We start from the raw sequence: 16,741 nt of genomic DNA on the forward strand, positions 1-16,741 counted from the left end.
GCTCTCATCCGTGCCAATAGCCTTCTATTTTGTATTTAGGATGCCTCCACAGCATGGTTTGATGACTGGTATGTAGGTCTGTGCCTGGCATCCGAACCCAGAACCCTGGGCCACCAAAGTTGAGCGTGGGAACTTAACCACTATGGCACAGGGCCAGCTCCAGTATACTTTTGACAATAACAGTGTATTGATTTTATAATTCAAAGCTAAAAAGATAAAAATAATAGACTTTAAAAAGAAAAAAATAAAAAAAACACTAAAGAGAAATAAGACTACTGAAAATTAGCATAGTGGTATGATTTCTGCATGAACTAATTAAACATTTCAAATTTTCTTATATTTTAGGCACATGTTTGATAAAAAGACATAATACAGAAACTTATATGTGGTTCTCTTTCCCTCCACAGCCAACTCTGAGTATTTAAAAATTTATGAATGGGTAATAGATAACGTTTAAAGAAAAATGAGTGAAAAAAATATAAATAAATGCAGACGTGGTCTGAAGAATTTAGAAAGACCAGAGAAAAGATGATCAGCATTTCTACATCTTGGACTGAAGAGAAATAAATAATCAAACTCTATTGTTTAAAGATGAGAAAAATTGGAAAAATAAAGAAGATGTTGATATTTTACAAGAACGGGAATAGGAGTATAGATAGAGTTATAGAAAGAAAGAAAATTTTAAAATATTGAAGAGAAGCAAATAGGAAAAAAGCTAACATCTGTCAAACATCGTCTATGGAGTAGACGCAGATCTCATTTCATTTTTCAATACCCCTATGTATCTCTTTTACTACCCTCGTTTAAAAGATAAAGAAATGAAAGTTCAAGGGCTGGCCCCGTGGCCGAGTGGTTAAGTTCGCGCGCTACGCTGCAGGCGGCCCAGTGCTTCGTTGGTTCGAATCCTGGGCGCGGACATGGCACTGCTCATCAAACCACGCTGAGGCAGCGTCCCACATACCACAACCAGAAGGACCCACAACGAAGAATACACAACTATGTACCGGGGGGCTTTGGGGAGAAAAAGGAAAAATAAAATCTTTAAAAAAAAAAAAAAAAAAAAGAAATGAAAGTTCAATGAAGTTAAATGGAGTGGCCAGGATCACACAGGTCCAGCAGCATATCTTGCCCGTGTCCAGAGTCCACCGCTTTTCATCAGGACACCAAGCTGAGGACCCGGCAATACAAACCAAGGCAGTTTTCCCAGGGGCAGAGGAGAGGGGACAAAGGAGAACAGAAGGAACTCTGTGTGTGTGTGTATATGTGTGTGCGCGCATGTGCATGCATGCTGGGATGTTGCTCTGCCACTGATAAAACTTTTCTTTACTTGGTGAAAGAGAAATTTTAAAAAATGACCCAAAGTTGCTAGCGAGGTGGCTGTGGTTTTATGGTGACTCATATATAAAGTTAAAATAAAGTACATTCCATTCCTAATTTGTTCTAAATTTTATATCACAGTAGAAAATTTTAAAAGTAAAAGTTATTTTTTTCTGATTATAAATCAACACCTACATATAGAAATTTTAATTTTAGAAATCCATCATCTAAACCACATGGATGAAATATTTTCTGCTAAACTCAGTTGTTTTGCTAGGAATGTGGTTGGGTCTTATATTGGCTTCCTCTAAATACCATTCAAGTATAAAGAAAACACAGACTTCTCCCCTATACCCCCAGTTTTCACCTATTGAAAAGTATAAACACTTACCAGATTCAGTAGCATAATGATGACAAAATTGATACAGACAGCAGCAGCAGATGTTGCAAACTGCCAGTGTTGTTTGATAAAATTCCACTTGAACGATGCAAACCGCTCCATGACAACTAGGCGATAAACCACGACTGCGAACACTGCCGTGATCACCAGAGAGATCTACCGTGTGGGGACCAGAGGAGAAGACGGATTTCGCATCATTGACAAAACAGAGGCAAAACCAAAGATCCAACACATTGCCCTCAGAGCTAAAGGATTTACTTTTCCAAGAAAGAATACATATATTTTTTTTCTCCTTTAAGGAACTAAGTAAGTTAGAGTCAAAATAAATAGTGTAAGATTGTTTTGGGGTGATAACTTAAAATGCAAATTTTGCTCAAATTTCCACTTTCAAATGCAATGAATGGAATGCTTGGTTTTAAGACAGGATATTTAATTCATCAGGGCAACTCACATAATTTCCATTTTATTTTAGATCATCTTTGTTTCTCCCAAAAAGTGTTTTTTTTTAAGGATCTGCAGAAACTCCCTTTGTAATTACTCCGGGCCCTGCTGTGACTATCATTTCATTTAATAGCATGTGTTATGAAGGTATTGATCATGTTATGGTTTCTTGCATCTTGAGGGTCACAAAATGAGTTGGTATCCAAGAACTTCCTTCTAAACCTGGAATCCCACAACATTCTGATATCGAGGGCTATACTTTACCATGAAGAATATTCCTGACATAGAAACAAGAAGACGCGTGACTTTGTCTGAGAAAGGCTGATGTGGCTCAGGTTTTCCACTGATGGGATTCACCCTCTCCATCTTGTAATACTTTGCTTCAAACTGGGGACGAACTGTTTCCTATGAGAAAAACTAATGTTACCTAAACATCAAAGTCATAAACTTAAAAAAAATCCTCCAATTTGGCCTACTTTTATATCAAATTTTGGCAAAGAAGCAACTTTCTAAAAATAAGATGCAAATTATTTTCCAAATAAACCCTAAACTATATTTTAATTAGTACAATTTTCCACTAATGTAATTTAAAGAAACAACATAGAAGTGCTTTGAAAAACTTACTTCATCACTGATCACTGATCTTCATAAAGTAAGAAATCTTATTAGTAAAAAACATCAAGGGAAAATCTAATGGTGTTTAGCAGCTTCCAGCTTGGACATTAAGGGCAGTGAATAATTTTCTGCATCATGTGCTATCCCAGCTTCCTTATCTCCTGGTTTCCTAAGATCTTACCTCCTCTTCTTCCCACTCGATCAGGTCCCACGTGTAGGTCAGTGTACTTCTTCTCCTTTTCCAAAACTCCAGGAAGACTGTGGCTATAAATAGTAATATTATTATGATTACAATTCTTTACTCAACCACATCACATTCTTTCATTTTTTTTCCTTTGGACCGATGCATTTCATATTATTAAATTATTAAAATTAATTAAATTCATACAATTGGAATTTTATTTTTCCATCACTCTCCTCTCCATTTCAGTGTGCACTCCTGGAGGGGAGTGAGTTCTTTCCTTGGGCTAAATAAGGAGAGATTTGTTAGCATGACCATCAAAGTGACACTACAAGAGAAGGTCAATCAATATTAGTGAACTAAATATTTACTGCCCCTCTTGAGTTGTACGTGCTTATTTAAAATTATCAAAAAGACCTAAATAAGCCTTCTCCAGGAATGACAGTAAAGACCAGATGCTACTCCTCAAGGACGCAGACAAGGATGGGGTAGGCGAGAGAGGAAAAGAGCAAAGTTATCATGGTGGAAGGAGAAGGAAAGAGAGACCACAGAAGACACTCTTTGTACATGGACTCAGCATGGACTGGAAGAGACTCAATGGAAAAAGTACAGAAATGACTGAAACATTATCTAGATTTTCTGTGTAAACAGAGATTGTTTTCTTTCTGGTTAAGTGGACTTCACCTCACAGTATTTTAGATTTTGTGGACATAACTAAGAGTTCACACATGCATTCTTAAAAATTTGTGGTATCATTCACCCATCCAACCATCCATCTATCTATCTGCTATTCACTGATTTTGGGCAAGGTACTCTAACCTCAGGTATCTCCGTACCTAGTAGGGGGAGATAGTCATTTAAAGTTAACTTACAGTGTAATAAGAGTTATAATGAATTACAGTACAAGCATAGAAACAATGTTTTTTGAAAAAAATCATAAGCACTTGATAGGGCAAAGGAGTGAGGTCGTCTTCTCCAACCTGCCTTCCTTCTCCTCTTGAAGTCAATGCAAAACAATGTCAGGGGAAGATGATTCTGATGTTTTGTTGTCTATTTTCTTTACAATTAAAAATCAGCACTGGTATTGGTTAGAAAAAAATACAGTGTTCATAATTACATTATCTTACATTTTATCACACTTTGGAATTTACAAAGTGCTTTCTCACATAGGATTTAATTTTCATTGTCACTTTCATAATGCTTACAAGTAGATATGGCAGGTATTATCATCCCCTAACTTTGGAAACAAAGGTGGTAACTGTGTCCAAAATGGCAGAGCCAGGACTGAAACTCTTGCTAGTTATTCTCCACTCACATTGACTGGCAGATGCAGTCCTCAGGTTCTTAATTGTTTTTTCAGGCATACTATAAGTACTACCATCTACTGATTCTCTGTAGTTTTCAAAGAGTAGGTATGTCTCAAAGAAGCTATACAACCAAACTCCATGGATGGCAAGACAAGTGAGATTTTCCAAATACTGATCTTCTTTTAAACTAGTTGGCCACAATCATTGTCACCAACAGGGAGACCTGGAACTTAAGAGGGAAATGGGATATGGAGGAGTAAATTGAAGGAGACACAGAGAAATAGTTCCTTATAAAAGGAAAACTGAAGGAAAAAACCCTACTGTGTTAAGTAAGAAAGTGATTACAAGCCTGGGACTTAACATCTTTAATGTAGCATAGGACACAGAGAATGTGCAACAAATTGCTCATTATCATTGGTCTTAGTCAACGTTTAAAGTTTAAATGTGTCGCATACTTTCTTCTCAATTCATCTTTCCAGCATATACTTGGGCTAGAAATATCTCCCAGAAAATCTAATAAATAAAGCTCATCTTGGTCTGTGACCCTGAAAACTGCATTTGGTGTGACTGTAGGTTGAAGGCAACAGCATTACTGGAGACATATGGATCTTTCTCAGAAAGCAGAGTGTGTACTTTATTTTTTTTTAATTTTATTGTTTTTCCAAGGAAGATCAGCCCTGAGCTAACATCTGCCAATCCTCTTTTTTTCTGAGCAAGACTGGACCTGAGCTAACATCCATGCCCATCTTCCTCGACTTTATATGTGGGACGCCTACCACAGCATGGCTTGCCAAGTGGTGCCATGCCTGCACCCAGAATCCGAACCAGCAAACCCTGGGCTGCCAAAGCGGAACGTATGCACTTAACCGCTGCACCACCGGCCGGCCCCAGAGTGTGTACTTTAAATTTTAATATTAAACTAGCCTTTGTGGTAAAAATCCATTCTCAGCTTGAGATATATTCATCTTATTCACAGATTATTTATTTAAACTCTGAAGTGAATCCATAGTCTCACTTCCAAAAATTTTAATTAGAAACAGGGCATACAGAGTAATTTATCAGTATGTCAAATGTCGAGGAAAGAAGGAAATTGCCATTTACTAATCCCTAATAACTTAATAAAAATACAACTAATAATAAAATAGCTAACTGAAAATTAAACCAGCGGTTGCTTCTGGGGGTGGGGTGACTGGCAGAGGGCATGAGGGAATTTTTTGAGGTGATGAAAATATTATGTATTTTAATAGGAACGGTGGTTATTCAAGTTTACGTAGTTTTCACAAGTGGTCAACATATACTTAGGATCTGTGGATTTCACTGTATGTAAATTATACCTCAAAAACCAAATCTTATAAAATAAATATTTTTTTAAATACTATATGATTAAAAATATTATTTGACTTGATCTCTGACCACCCCTTAGACCTGCACAGGTTTGCAGCAGGAGGCTCGAGCTTGCAGTGGGAGCCTGGGAAGGAATTAGGGGGCTGGGAGGATCGTATCCCCTTCCACAGCCAGTTTCAGGGCAGCTGCAAACCCAGATTACAAACAGAGGCAATTAGACTGAATCTGAAGAGTAGGCTGAGCAATAAAAAGGCAGGCACAATTCCCTGACACAACTAGATTAAATAACCTTGGACAGGAGAAAGGGTATTTATTTATGCCAAGACCTGAGAAAAAGAGTGATGCAGAAGCACTCAGCTGAAGTGACCTCGAGGTCCTCAGGTAGCTAAATGTGTGTGGCCTCGTAGAATATAGTAGGAAAAGCTGAGGCCTACCCTAACCTAGAAAGTGCTCAGTCCATCTAAACACACTCAAATTTCAACAATACCTAACAAAATAAACCACTATGCTGCCCTAAGTCAGCAGGATCTGTCCCACTGGCTCCCATTTTGCCCCCTGGACAAATGAGTAGGTTCTAAGTGATGGAAATGTGAGATGGTGGGCAAAAAGTTCACTCAATTCAGTGCCGTTGTTCTTCCAGAAGAGCTCTGTGAATTTAACCCAGTTCTTGATAGCAGAGGATGAGAAAAGGGGTTGAGCTAGCATCTAGTTCGGAACTGAATGCTGAGTATGGGAATTTCAAGAAGATACAGAAATCTGTGAAGAGCTCCATAAATCAGTGACTTTGAAAAAAGTACCTTATAAATGATGAAAATGGTAAGCAAACATTAGTAATTTTACTATAGTTGATGGTGAAAAGTTTGGCATGCATAATTAACTCTGGGATCCTGGCTGGATAAGATGGTCTCTGAAGCAAGCAGCAGATTCAAAGAATACAGGAACATTAATCACAGACAGGTTTTAGCGAGGATGCAAATGTAGGAAGGGTGGAAGAGCTAGAGAACTGAATCAAGGGTGATGTGGATCTAGGCTGTCCCAGGGAGAGAAGCCCAAGGCGTCCTGCCCTACATGCCAATCTATATGACCTGAATCATATCTAAAGCTATACGACCACACAGTAACCAGATTCCACCTACACTGATACCATTTTAATAACTTTTTACATTATCTTTCCTTTGTCTAGTAAAAAATAACTCACCTACCCACGCCTTATAAATTTAGCCCTAACCCTCAACACATTGCAGCTCTTCTCTGCCCATGGTCCTGTCCCCATGCTGTTCTCTGAATAAAGGAGCACTACCACCAGACCTTAAGTGTCCAAGACATCTTTCTTTCAACTCCTCGCCTTGCCGAGCCCACATCAAAGGGGATTTATACAGCTTAACATCTTACAGCTTTAAAAAATCCCAATACACAGGCTACGTCTCAGACTAATCAACATCTCTGGAGACAAAACCCCAGGAACAGTGTGTTTCCAGAGCCTCCACAGACTTCCCATGTGCAAGCAAGATGGAGAACAATGTCCTAGAGGAAAAGCAATTGTGCTTATGAGAGAAGCAGAATGGAAATTAAAGTCATGGTTATTGAGGCAGCAGAACCTCAATATCAGAATGCTGAGGTTGAGCTGTCAGAAATAATGGCTGTCATTTTGTTTTGATTTCTAACAATTTATAAAGTATTTTAATAATCACTTTAGACACATTACTTCTAACCTCTATCACAGTCATTCTCAGTTGTTAAAAATTTGAATGACAACTACATATACCAGGTATATATGTAATGTGCCATAAATTGGCTATCATCATTACTCTAAATTTTACAGATTAGGAATTTGGGATTTTGAGAGGTTAAGTGACTTGCTGAAGTCACACAGCTGGTTGGAACCTAAATCATTCTAACTCAAAAATTCACACTCTTTCTACCATCCTACAATGCATTAAATATAATAAAATGACATGTTAATGGATAGACTTGAGAATGGAGATGCTAATAGGTGGAAATGGAAATCTGAGAGCAAGTTGTGAAAGTCATCAAGAAAGAAGTATACTGGAGATGGTAGAGATGGATACAGAAGGAGTAGCAGGAATCAAGAGCCTGGGGTTCAAAGGAGGGGACTCTGTCCTAAGGGCAAAGAAAATGGCCAAGAAGGAGCATGGTGACAGAGTTCATGGGATGGTGAAGAGGAGAGGGAGCATATTAAACTTACTTCATGTTAAAATGGAAATGCTTTAAAAAAGAAAGTGTATAACGTGAAAGCCGATTCACTTACGAAGAATGAAGTGTCAATACAGATGCAGATGTAGATAAATAGAATATGGATATATGTGTGTGTGCCTAGGTAAATTAGATATATTACAGCTATAGATACATAATGCCCAAAAGAATATACACTAAAGTGTCAACACTAATTGTCTGTGGGAAGTGGATTACGGAGCGCTTTCACTTTCTACAAAGTATACGTTGTACAAGAAGCAAGCACTGCCTACCTTCCTTTTACCATCCTAGATGGAAAGTTTATCAACTCTTCCCCTTGGTTCTGTGAACCCAGGTTGGGCATGGAGTTCGAGGATAAGAGGCCTCCAGTGGAGAAGGGCATTTTGTTATCAGCAGAAGTGGGGTTTCACATGAGTCATGGAGGTAGAAGGAGTATTGAGGAAAGGCCAAAGAAGATACCACATAATTCTGTTCCTTAGCAACCACACATTGTATCTATCTTTTTACTCCCGCCTCTCTGATTATAATGACGTACTCTTCTCAACCTTAAAAACACGTCCACGAGGCACATGCTGCATCTAGTCCTTGTACTCCCGTTTCCTCATGTGCATTTCCAATGGCTTTTCTTTGTGACCTAAGTCTATGGCACAGAGTAATAAAATCAAGAGCCATGCATGTAAAAGAGGTTAGATTTTATGTGTAGTTTGTTCAAGTCATTTATTTTAAATTTACAGAAAACAAGGCCCAGAGTGGTTGACATGTATCACAGACTTGTCCAGAAATCTGCCAATGCCTCTCGATACTTTATTACACGGCATTACACTTGCACCTGTACCTGCTTTCTTCTATACCTGAAGGTAAGTTTCTTGAGTGCCTTTTTCCCTAGCATTTTTAGTGCTTGGCACACAGAAAATGCTCAATAAATGGCTGTTAAACTGAATTACTGAACAGAAACCAGTGATTGTGACTCTAACTCCTGGTCAAGTGCTCTTGTTCAAATTATGTTGCATGGAATTTCACTGAAGACATGCGAAGAAAGAGGTCCCTCACTAGAGAAGCCCCTTCTTGATCTTTTTTATACATTGAGCAATCAAGTTCAATTTTATTTGGAAAAATAATTATTACTTAAAAAGTTTTGGAAACTACTTTACTATACTTTGGTGGGGGGGTGGTTATGGGAGGGCAGGGAGAAGAGGTCAATTCCAAACACAAATGAAGTTAAATATGTCTGAATATGGAGAAGTAAAAGGAATTCCAAGTATTGTTTTCATCAGAAGAAACAAAGCCTTCTCAGAAGACAAGCCAGCTGAAATAACAATTTATCAGAACAAGAGCTCTGAGCCGGCCAGCTTGGACAACACCCAGGCACTACTGAAGACTTTCCTCCACTCCCTAGATTTATTTTCAGCAACATCCTCAAGCATAGTGTTTTCCCCACGCAGTATTGCAACATAGCTATATGTGAGGTAGAAATACAAATCTCACTAGACAGGTTTCACAACTAGCAGAAGGGCCATGAATGTGGAACATTTTAAATTTCCACGCCTGGGGAAAGTTACTGTTTTTTTGGTTAACATCTTACAGAAACACAATTAAAGGAGTTCTGTATGTGAGTATAGAGTGGGTGAATGAATATAAAGAGGCTATAAGCAAAGTTAAGCGGGAAGTGGCTGATTTTGAGCATTTGGGCTGAATGGTACTTGACACAGCCACACCTGGAACTGGTTAGTCAAGACCTGCTTGTCTTGTTACTCTCCTCTTCGTCTAAGGACATGGAATCTCTCTCCAACTTTACTTCCAGGTTTCCTCCCCTCCTCCTCCTTCTCCAACAACATTCAGTAAGAAAGAAAACAATAAATAAGTAGATTCTAAGATCATGGTAAGGCCAGCCTTTGAACCCTCAGTGCTGAAAATCTTCACCAATTCCTAAAATCTGACTCAATATTTTCCCCCCTAGGAAAATTCATTTAGAAATAAGAATCTACACATAAAGAGCATCATGTTATAGTAAAGCAATGAGAACTCTCACCACAATCTTGACCAGAGCAGACTCTTTAACTTTGATGTAAAGAGTCCCTCTAAAGCTACCTCTTCATGTTACTCAATGTGCTATTGGCATTTGTATATTAGATAGACATTTCAGTAGCATTTGTTCAACTTAAAATGGATACTCTCAATTGAATTGCTAAAAAACTGGAGGGGTCCTATACAAATAAAAATTTGTCAGCTTTTTGTCATGTATTTTTTTCATAAAATACATCATAATATTTTTAAAGCACAGGATTAATTTTTCTCAGGCCCTTTCCTCATCTTACCATTCAAGTATTTGATACACTTTCTTTCCTTAATTCTGTTGAACATCATCTGATTACAAATCTAACACTAGCAAAAATAACTAGAACAGTACTTTGTCTTGCTCACTTCTGAAATATAGGGGTCTAGGAATATCTGCTGTATACTGGGCTTTCAATAAATATATGCTGAATGAATTAATTAAAACCATAAAAAAGAAAATAAAAGTCACCTACAATTCCATCATCAGTACACAGCTAATATTAAAACATTGGTAATTCCATCCAAGGTATTTTTCTTGAGCAGTATATTTATATTGCTGATACTCAGAGGTATGCCCATGCTGGTTGTTAATTTATGACAGAAAAAAGAAAAAAGAAAAAACAAACTCATAGCTGAGCCCCTTAATAGCCTCATCCTCCTCATAGGCTGGTCTGTCCTCCCCAGGAAACTCCACCAGGATGGGACACTGATACAGTTAATCCCTGGAAGAGCTGGGGCAATGATCCTCAAAAGAACATCTAGGAATGGCAGTGTGGTGCTGGGCAAAGAGCATGGCTTGGAGTAGGAATGTTCTAGGTTTGAAAGCTGCCTGTACTCTCTTCTAATTGTGTGAGCTTGGACAAATGACTGAACAATGGTAAGCCTCCGTTTTCGCAATTTAAAAATGAGAAAAATAAACTCATCTTCATAGGGGTGTTGTACAAATTAAATGAGGTACAATTTGTAAGTGGTCTAACTATGCTTAATTCATTTAAGAATATAATATATTATGACCGATTTGTTCAACATTCTGCTAATTGTTAAATGAAGAAAACCTTGTAGACAAAGTTATTGGTTTCTACTGCATAAAGATTCTGTACGTTTTTCTGCAGGAAAAATGGAGCGAGTATCAATTATATATATTTCAATTGTTTCACTTTTATAAAAATTCAGTCACAATCAATCACTTTCCACATAATACTTTCCATCTTTTGCCCATCACCTAGCAAGGGACTTATATCATCCTTTTTATACTTTTGTATTTAAGATATAGAAGCTGCCTCTAGGGTAAATAATTCAACTAAAACATTTTTTGAGAGCACAGTGTTTGTCTATTCTTACAAAGAGCATACGAAAAATGAAAATGAGTTGCATCACACTCCCAAAGAGGAAGAAGAGAACTAGCATTTATCAGGCACTTTCAATGTTCCAGACTTTGTGCTAGATACTTTTAAGTTGATAACGTCATTTCCACAACAACCCAGGTAAAATAAAGATTATTAATCTCACTCAGTAGGTAAGCAAATTAAAATCCTCGGAGGTTAAGTTACCTGAGGAGGTTATTTGTCGGAATTTCAAACCCACATCCAAAGTCTGACCGTTCTCCACGCCAAAGGAAAAACTACTCCAAACATGGTTTGGGATAGAACTTTTTGAATTATGTAATTTGTAACATCCTTCTGGGAAGAAATTAGCATCACAAACAAAATGTTTAAACAAATTCCTCACAGACATACATGAGATGGAGAACTTCTGGGAGGTGATCTGCTCATCTACCCAGTGGCCCATCAACCGACAGTCTAAAGTCCTTTGACATGACATCCTTCTTTTTTCTTTTTGTAGAGTCTAAAAATGATTACTAATCACTCTCTTTTCTTACAAATGCTTCTACGAAGACAGACACCTTTGCCCTGGTCTTTCAGAGGATTTTTCCTTTGCAGTAAAACTCTAATAAGATTTTGATACATGCTAATAACTTAATGCTTAAAAATATTTTATTTTTTCATTTATTAGACCACTGAATTTGTGGAGCCAGACATGCAGAGGCAAACATAATGTTTCTTGGTCCACAATTCAAGAAAATACTCAATTAGTCAAAGAACAATTACATTTTTTATATTTACACTTTTCATGTAACTAAAAGCTCCCTGTAGACACAGCCAGAATCTCTGACTTCCTCAAATATTGGGTGGTAGAGTGGCGGCCAGGGGTGTTTTTGACAGTTGACTAATGGAAATGTTGAGTCCGGGATACATTTCGTTTGGGTTTAGTAAGATATATTTATGTGGTTTGCAGGCACTTCCTTGTGTTGCTCAATTATTACTAACTATCCAAATGTAGCCATGGATTCTGAGGAAACTCCTTCCAGGTCATATGCTGAATCTTTCAGGTATCAGGCCAGGGGTTGATGGTTCGGTGCACGTGGCCTATGGTGTCCACCACTGATAATGGAAGAGAAATAAGATCTGAAATATATGGAGCCAGAAACCACTCTATGGAAAAACTATTTCCAAAATTTCATCTCATATATGAAACATACTAGAGATTTTCTCAAATTTATGAGAATATTACAAATGTACATGACATTACCAGTAATGAATGATGAAGCTGAAATAAACTTTTCAAAACTAGCAATAATAAAAAAATAACTTTCAATTAACCATTCTAGAGGAAGAGGAAAGACTGAACTACTTTTCTATAGTTTCTCTGAAATATCTTTTTAAATATAAGAGGTAAAAAAATTGCAGACATAAAGCATTACAGAGATGTGTCAGGAAGTTAGTTAAAATGTTGTTTTTCCGGCTTTTGGTTTTCTGTGTATTTTGGAGCTTTTTAAAATTTGTAAATTTGTGATTTTTCCAGATACTTTTGTACCTCATTTATATTCATAATTTTGTATTCTTTTCTTAAAGAGAGCCTCCAAAATTGTATATCTCCTTGTCATACATAGCTATAATGCATCAAACACCCATGTGTCAGCCTCTCTGCTAAATGTTGTACACACGTTAACTCCATAAATCCTCACAGCTTGATGTACAAGAAATCATTTTACTGCTATTTTATTGGCAATGATACCAAAGTTTAGAAAGCTTAATGAACTTGCCTCAAAATGCACTCAACTCTGTACTCCAGCTCACTCGGACTCCTAGGGCAGGGGTTCTGGTTTCAGACACCCATTCCGAGGAGGGGCTTTCTCACAAGGCCACCCTCTCTCATGTCCTTCTTTCTGGAGTCTCTCCTGATTCAGCACAAAGATTTCTTCGTTTTTCTGTAGCTAAGAGCTTCTAGGAACTGTCAGGTTAGTTAACAGAACATGTTGTCATTGTTCTCTACCAAGTCTTTAGGCCCTGGTATTCCTCTAAGTGGACGAAAATACCACCATCATTGTACATTCACCCTTAAACTGGATTTCAAACCCCCTTCAGGTCACAGGTTTCCTTTTCTTCTGTCCTGGCTTTTGAGCCAAGGAACAAATCAAGATGCTCCCTCAGAGTGTAAGGACCTAGACAAGGCCCCTCATTCTTTCCTTACCTTGCCCCTTTCCAGGTCAAGGCTCAGTGCTGAGAACACTCAGTGAATAACAACGACTGCTGCTGACACCTGGGTTATTATGGAGCTATTTCAACTTTTCTAATTAGAAAGAAACGAATTAGAGATGTCAGGACTTCCTAATTATCTGCCTTAATATTTTTTTTTTTTTCAGAAAGCATTAATAAAGCATTTAGATCTTTTCCTAAAAGTGGCAAAATAAGTTATAACATTATTAATCTGCCAATTTCGCCATTTTATTATATTTCTGTCTGGTTGTAACTTCACTTAATTGTCCATCTAAAAATAGATTACATAGTTGATAAAATGGGCAACAGTTGTCTAAACAGATTAGACTCTATAACAAAATTAGGGTTCTAAAAGAAGGAAAGTTGTATAACAGTATATCCTCCATCATACAGGAATCCATCAGGTGCGTGGTACTTCCACACAACAGAACATCATGTCATTGTTAAAGAGAGAAATATCATTTGCCAGCAGGCTGTTACTTGCACGGTTGAAAAGTTGTTTCGGGTACTAGGAATAAGAGCCTTCACTTCACAACTCTTCTATCAGCAGGAGCCTAGAGGGAGCCCAGAACTCCATCTTGGCAAGATGCCCTCATCCCCATATCCTACACAAACATGCGTGTGCACACACACATGCGCCTTTCCCTCCTGTCATCACTCACAGTTGGGTGCATCAGGACTAAATCATAATGCTCCTTAACTCTGTTCGTATCAGTTACCTTAAGACCAAAATTTCCAGATCAACCCCTTACCCTCAGATTCTGATCCTCTAGTTCTAGGGAAATGGGGATTGCCTTTGTGACCATCTCCCACTCCTTCCCAACTCTTTGAGACACTTTCCCCACGCCCTCTTTCACTCAAAGTCATGAACAGCAAAGTCTTTTATGTTCTCTCACATTCTTGCTCTAACTGAAACCTGGGACACCCCTGAAACCCCATGTTCCATGTGGCATCCTCAGGAGTTGGCTATTTGTCTCCCATGCCAACAGGTACTGAAGATGAGGTATCGAATTTCCTCCTCCTCATTGCCGCTTCAAGACCATTTTCTCTCCCTCCTCCTTAAAGATTCACAGATTTGAGTCTTACATTATAAATCCATAATTCCTACTCTCTCCTTGTGGAAGTAATCTACTGCTCCCTGGGGACACTTCCACTCTTCTCTGAAAGTTTTTTTAACTCTTGGCTTAAATTAACGCTTGTCAACATGACTCCCAAAATAATTCTTTGAAGTTACAATATACACAGATAATACTTCCAGGACCTTAGCTTCTCAGTTCTTCACTCTTTATCTCCAAAGTTGTTTTCTCCAACTCTACCTCACTCATGTACTCCCACGGCATACTTTTGATCAATGGCTGCAGACCCTCCATAATCTCCAATTATCACCTCCATCCTTGTAATCCACTCCCTGTAAACTCCAATTCCAACAATCCCTGGATCCAGATTTTCAATCCATTGACTCCATCGTATTTTCACTGTCCTTTCCCCCCTCATGCCCTCACCTTCTTCTTTATGCATCTTAAGGGTCAATCACTACACTTAAAATAATTTTTAAAATTCCCTGTGAACATGAGGCTCTTACTTTAAAAAACCAATCTGAATTGTTATCATTACAATAATAAAATAGAATTTATTGCAAAATTTAATTAATATTAAACATAAAATCTAAGATTTTCTTATAAACACATGTCTTGAGGATATCAGTGGGCTTTTTGTTTGTTTTTCAACTGGCTCAGGTATCCATGGATGCCTCTTACTTATTACTACAACGAGATAGGTTTTAGCATCAACTCTATTTTAATTTTTTGTCTTTATAAGGCTATTTACTGAGAAAACATGCTCACATAATGTGTAGATAGGAATACAATAGGATTTGTTACAGTTGGGTCATTCACTTCTTCGAACTGAATTAAAGTTTGTATGTGCTTTACCAGTTTTACAACATTTCTTAGATCCCCATTTATGTATGTATGCATGCAAGTACATACACTTGCATGTGTGTATATGCTATGTCACAGTCTCTACTTAACAAATGACATTGTCCCAGAATGTCCTTAGGGCCAAAATGAATGGTTTGACCTTTCATAAAGTTAAAGTTAAATGAAGAAGACCATATTATATCACCATATGACTTAACTGGAAAAAAGACAAGCTTGTATGTTAAATAACTGTCAGCATTCATGAATAATCCCTCTATTTCTCTTCTAACAGAATATTGAAACAGCTGTTATCATCCTAAAGAAAATTTTCAGCCATCAATTTCCATTGTATTTATAAAGTCTATCATTGAAGTATTCTCAGATAATACAGCCATGATGTTATTTATTTTATTATTCATCAAGTATTTCTTTGTTGCATAACAGTGTCCATGCTCCGAGGGGGAGACAAAACATGAATTCAACTTATATCTTTTCAAACTCAGAACCTGCTATTAATGAATTTGATCTATGAAAAGAAATTCTCTATGTGTGACATCAGCATCAGGCATGTGATGCTACAGGATTTGTAAAAAAAGATGCCATTTTGGATCTAGAGCAATGTTTTAATTTTATTTGAGGCATGGTCCCAAGCTACATTCTGGTTCTATTTTTGGATCCATCAGTGACAATGTGATTTCGTATTCTGGAAACTCCACTTGTAAGTGGTTCCACCATTTCAGACAAAGAGGAGGTATGTCTTCTTCTAATACATATTGCGAGACTTAATTAATGGGTGTGAAGAAACAGGAGGGTTCCAGATGAAAGGCACCACAGTGGCTAAGTAAGCATTGCACAGTGTGTCATCTCAGCTGGCCTGGCTGATCAAATTGTCTGGTAATTGTCTCTTATTGTTGAGTTTCTCTGGAGAAACAAGGTCCAAAATGGGATCAGTCCTACCTAGAACATGATATATACCTGGAAAAGTATCTCAGAGAGACTTGTTTGGCAAGAAATTACTTTTTAACTCCCACTCAGGTGATTTCACAAAAGTTTCTGATCACAACCAAGTGAGCTAAGTAATAACTGAGGCATTAAATTTATGCATAGTTTGCATTTTATGGCTTTACTTCCAGATGTGCTCATGATGGGGAGGGTAAATGGGGTTTATCACTAGGGTCAGTTCTAACCAATTGGCTATGGTTGTCAGGAGGGCAATGATGAAAAGGATTATGAGGCCACAGCTAGGGTCTTTAGAAAAGAGGGGCATGGGAGATGAGCTTTGACTCTCACGGCAGTGAAAGCAGAGTTGTAGCAAAAGTGCCTTGTAATTTCCATGCCTGGTATAGGCCATAATTTATGGTCAAGTCAGAAAGTGGTAATGATATTCACAC

At 37.7% G+C, this 16,741-nt stretch overlaps 1 protein-coding gene across 1 annotated transcript in view; it reads right to left on the reverse strand.

The window, feature by feature from the left end:
• ANO3 (anoctamin 3) overlaps positions 1-16,741 on the reverse strand; it is a 293,456-nt gene that overhangs the window by 37,940 nt on the left and 238,775 nt on the right. Inside the window, exons 15-17 of the mRNA XM_046685171.1 lie at positions 2,955-3,037; positions 2,423-2,563; positions 1,709-1,873 (exon numbers count right to left, since the gene is read on the reverse strand). Of these exons, the coding sequence (XP_046541127.1) occupies positions 1,709-1,873; positions 2,423-2,563; positions 2,955-3,037 (389 nt within the window). The remainder of the gene's footprint in view (positions 1-1,708; positions 1,874-2,422; positions 2,564-2,954; positions 3,038-16,741) is intronic.

The sequence above is a fragment of the Equus quagga genome, chromosome 14, assembly GCF_021613505.1.
Source record: "Equus quagga isolate Etosha38 chromosome 14, UCLA_HA_Equagga_1.0, whole genome shotgun sequence".
NCBI classification, from domain to species: Eukaryota; Metazoa; Chordata; class Mammalia; order Perissodactyla; family Equidae; genus Equus; species Equus quagga.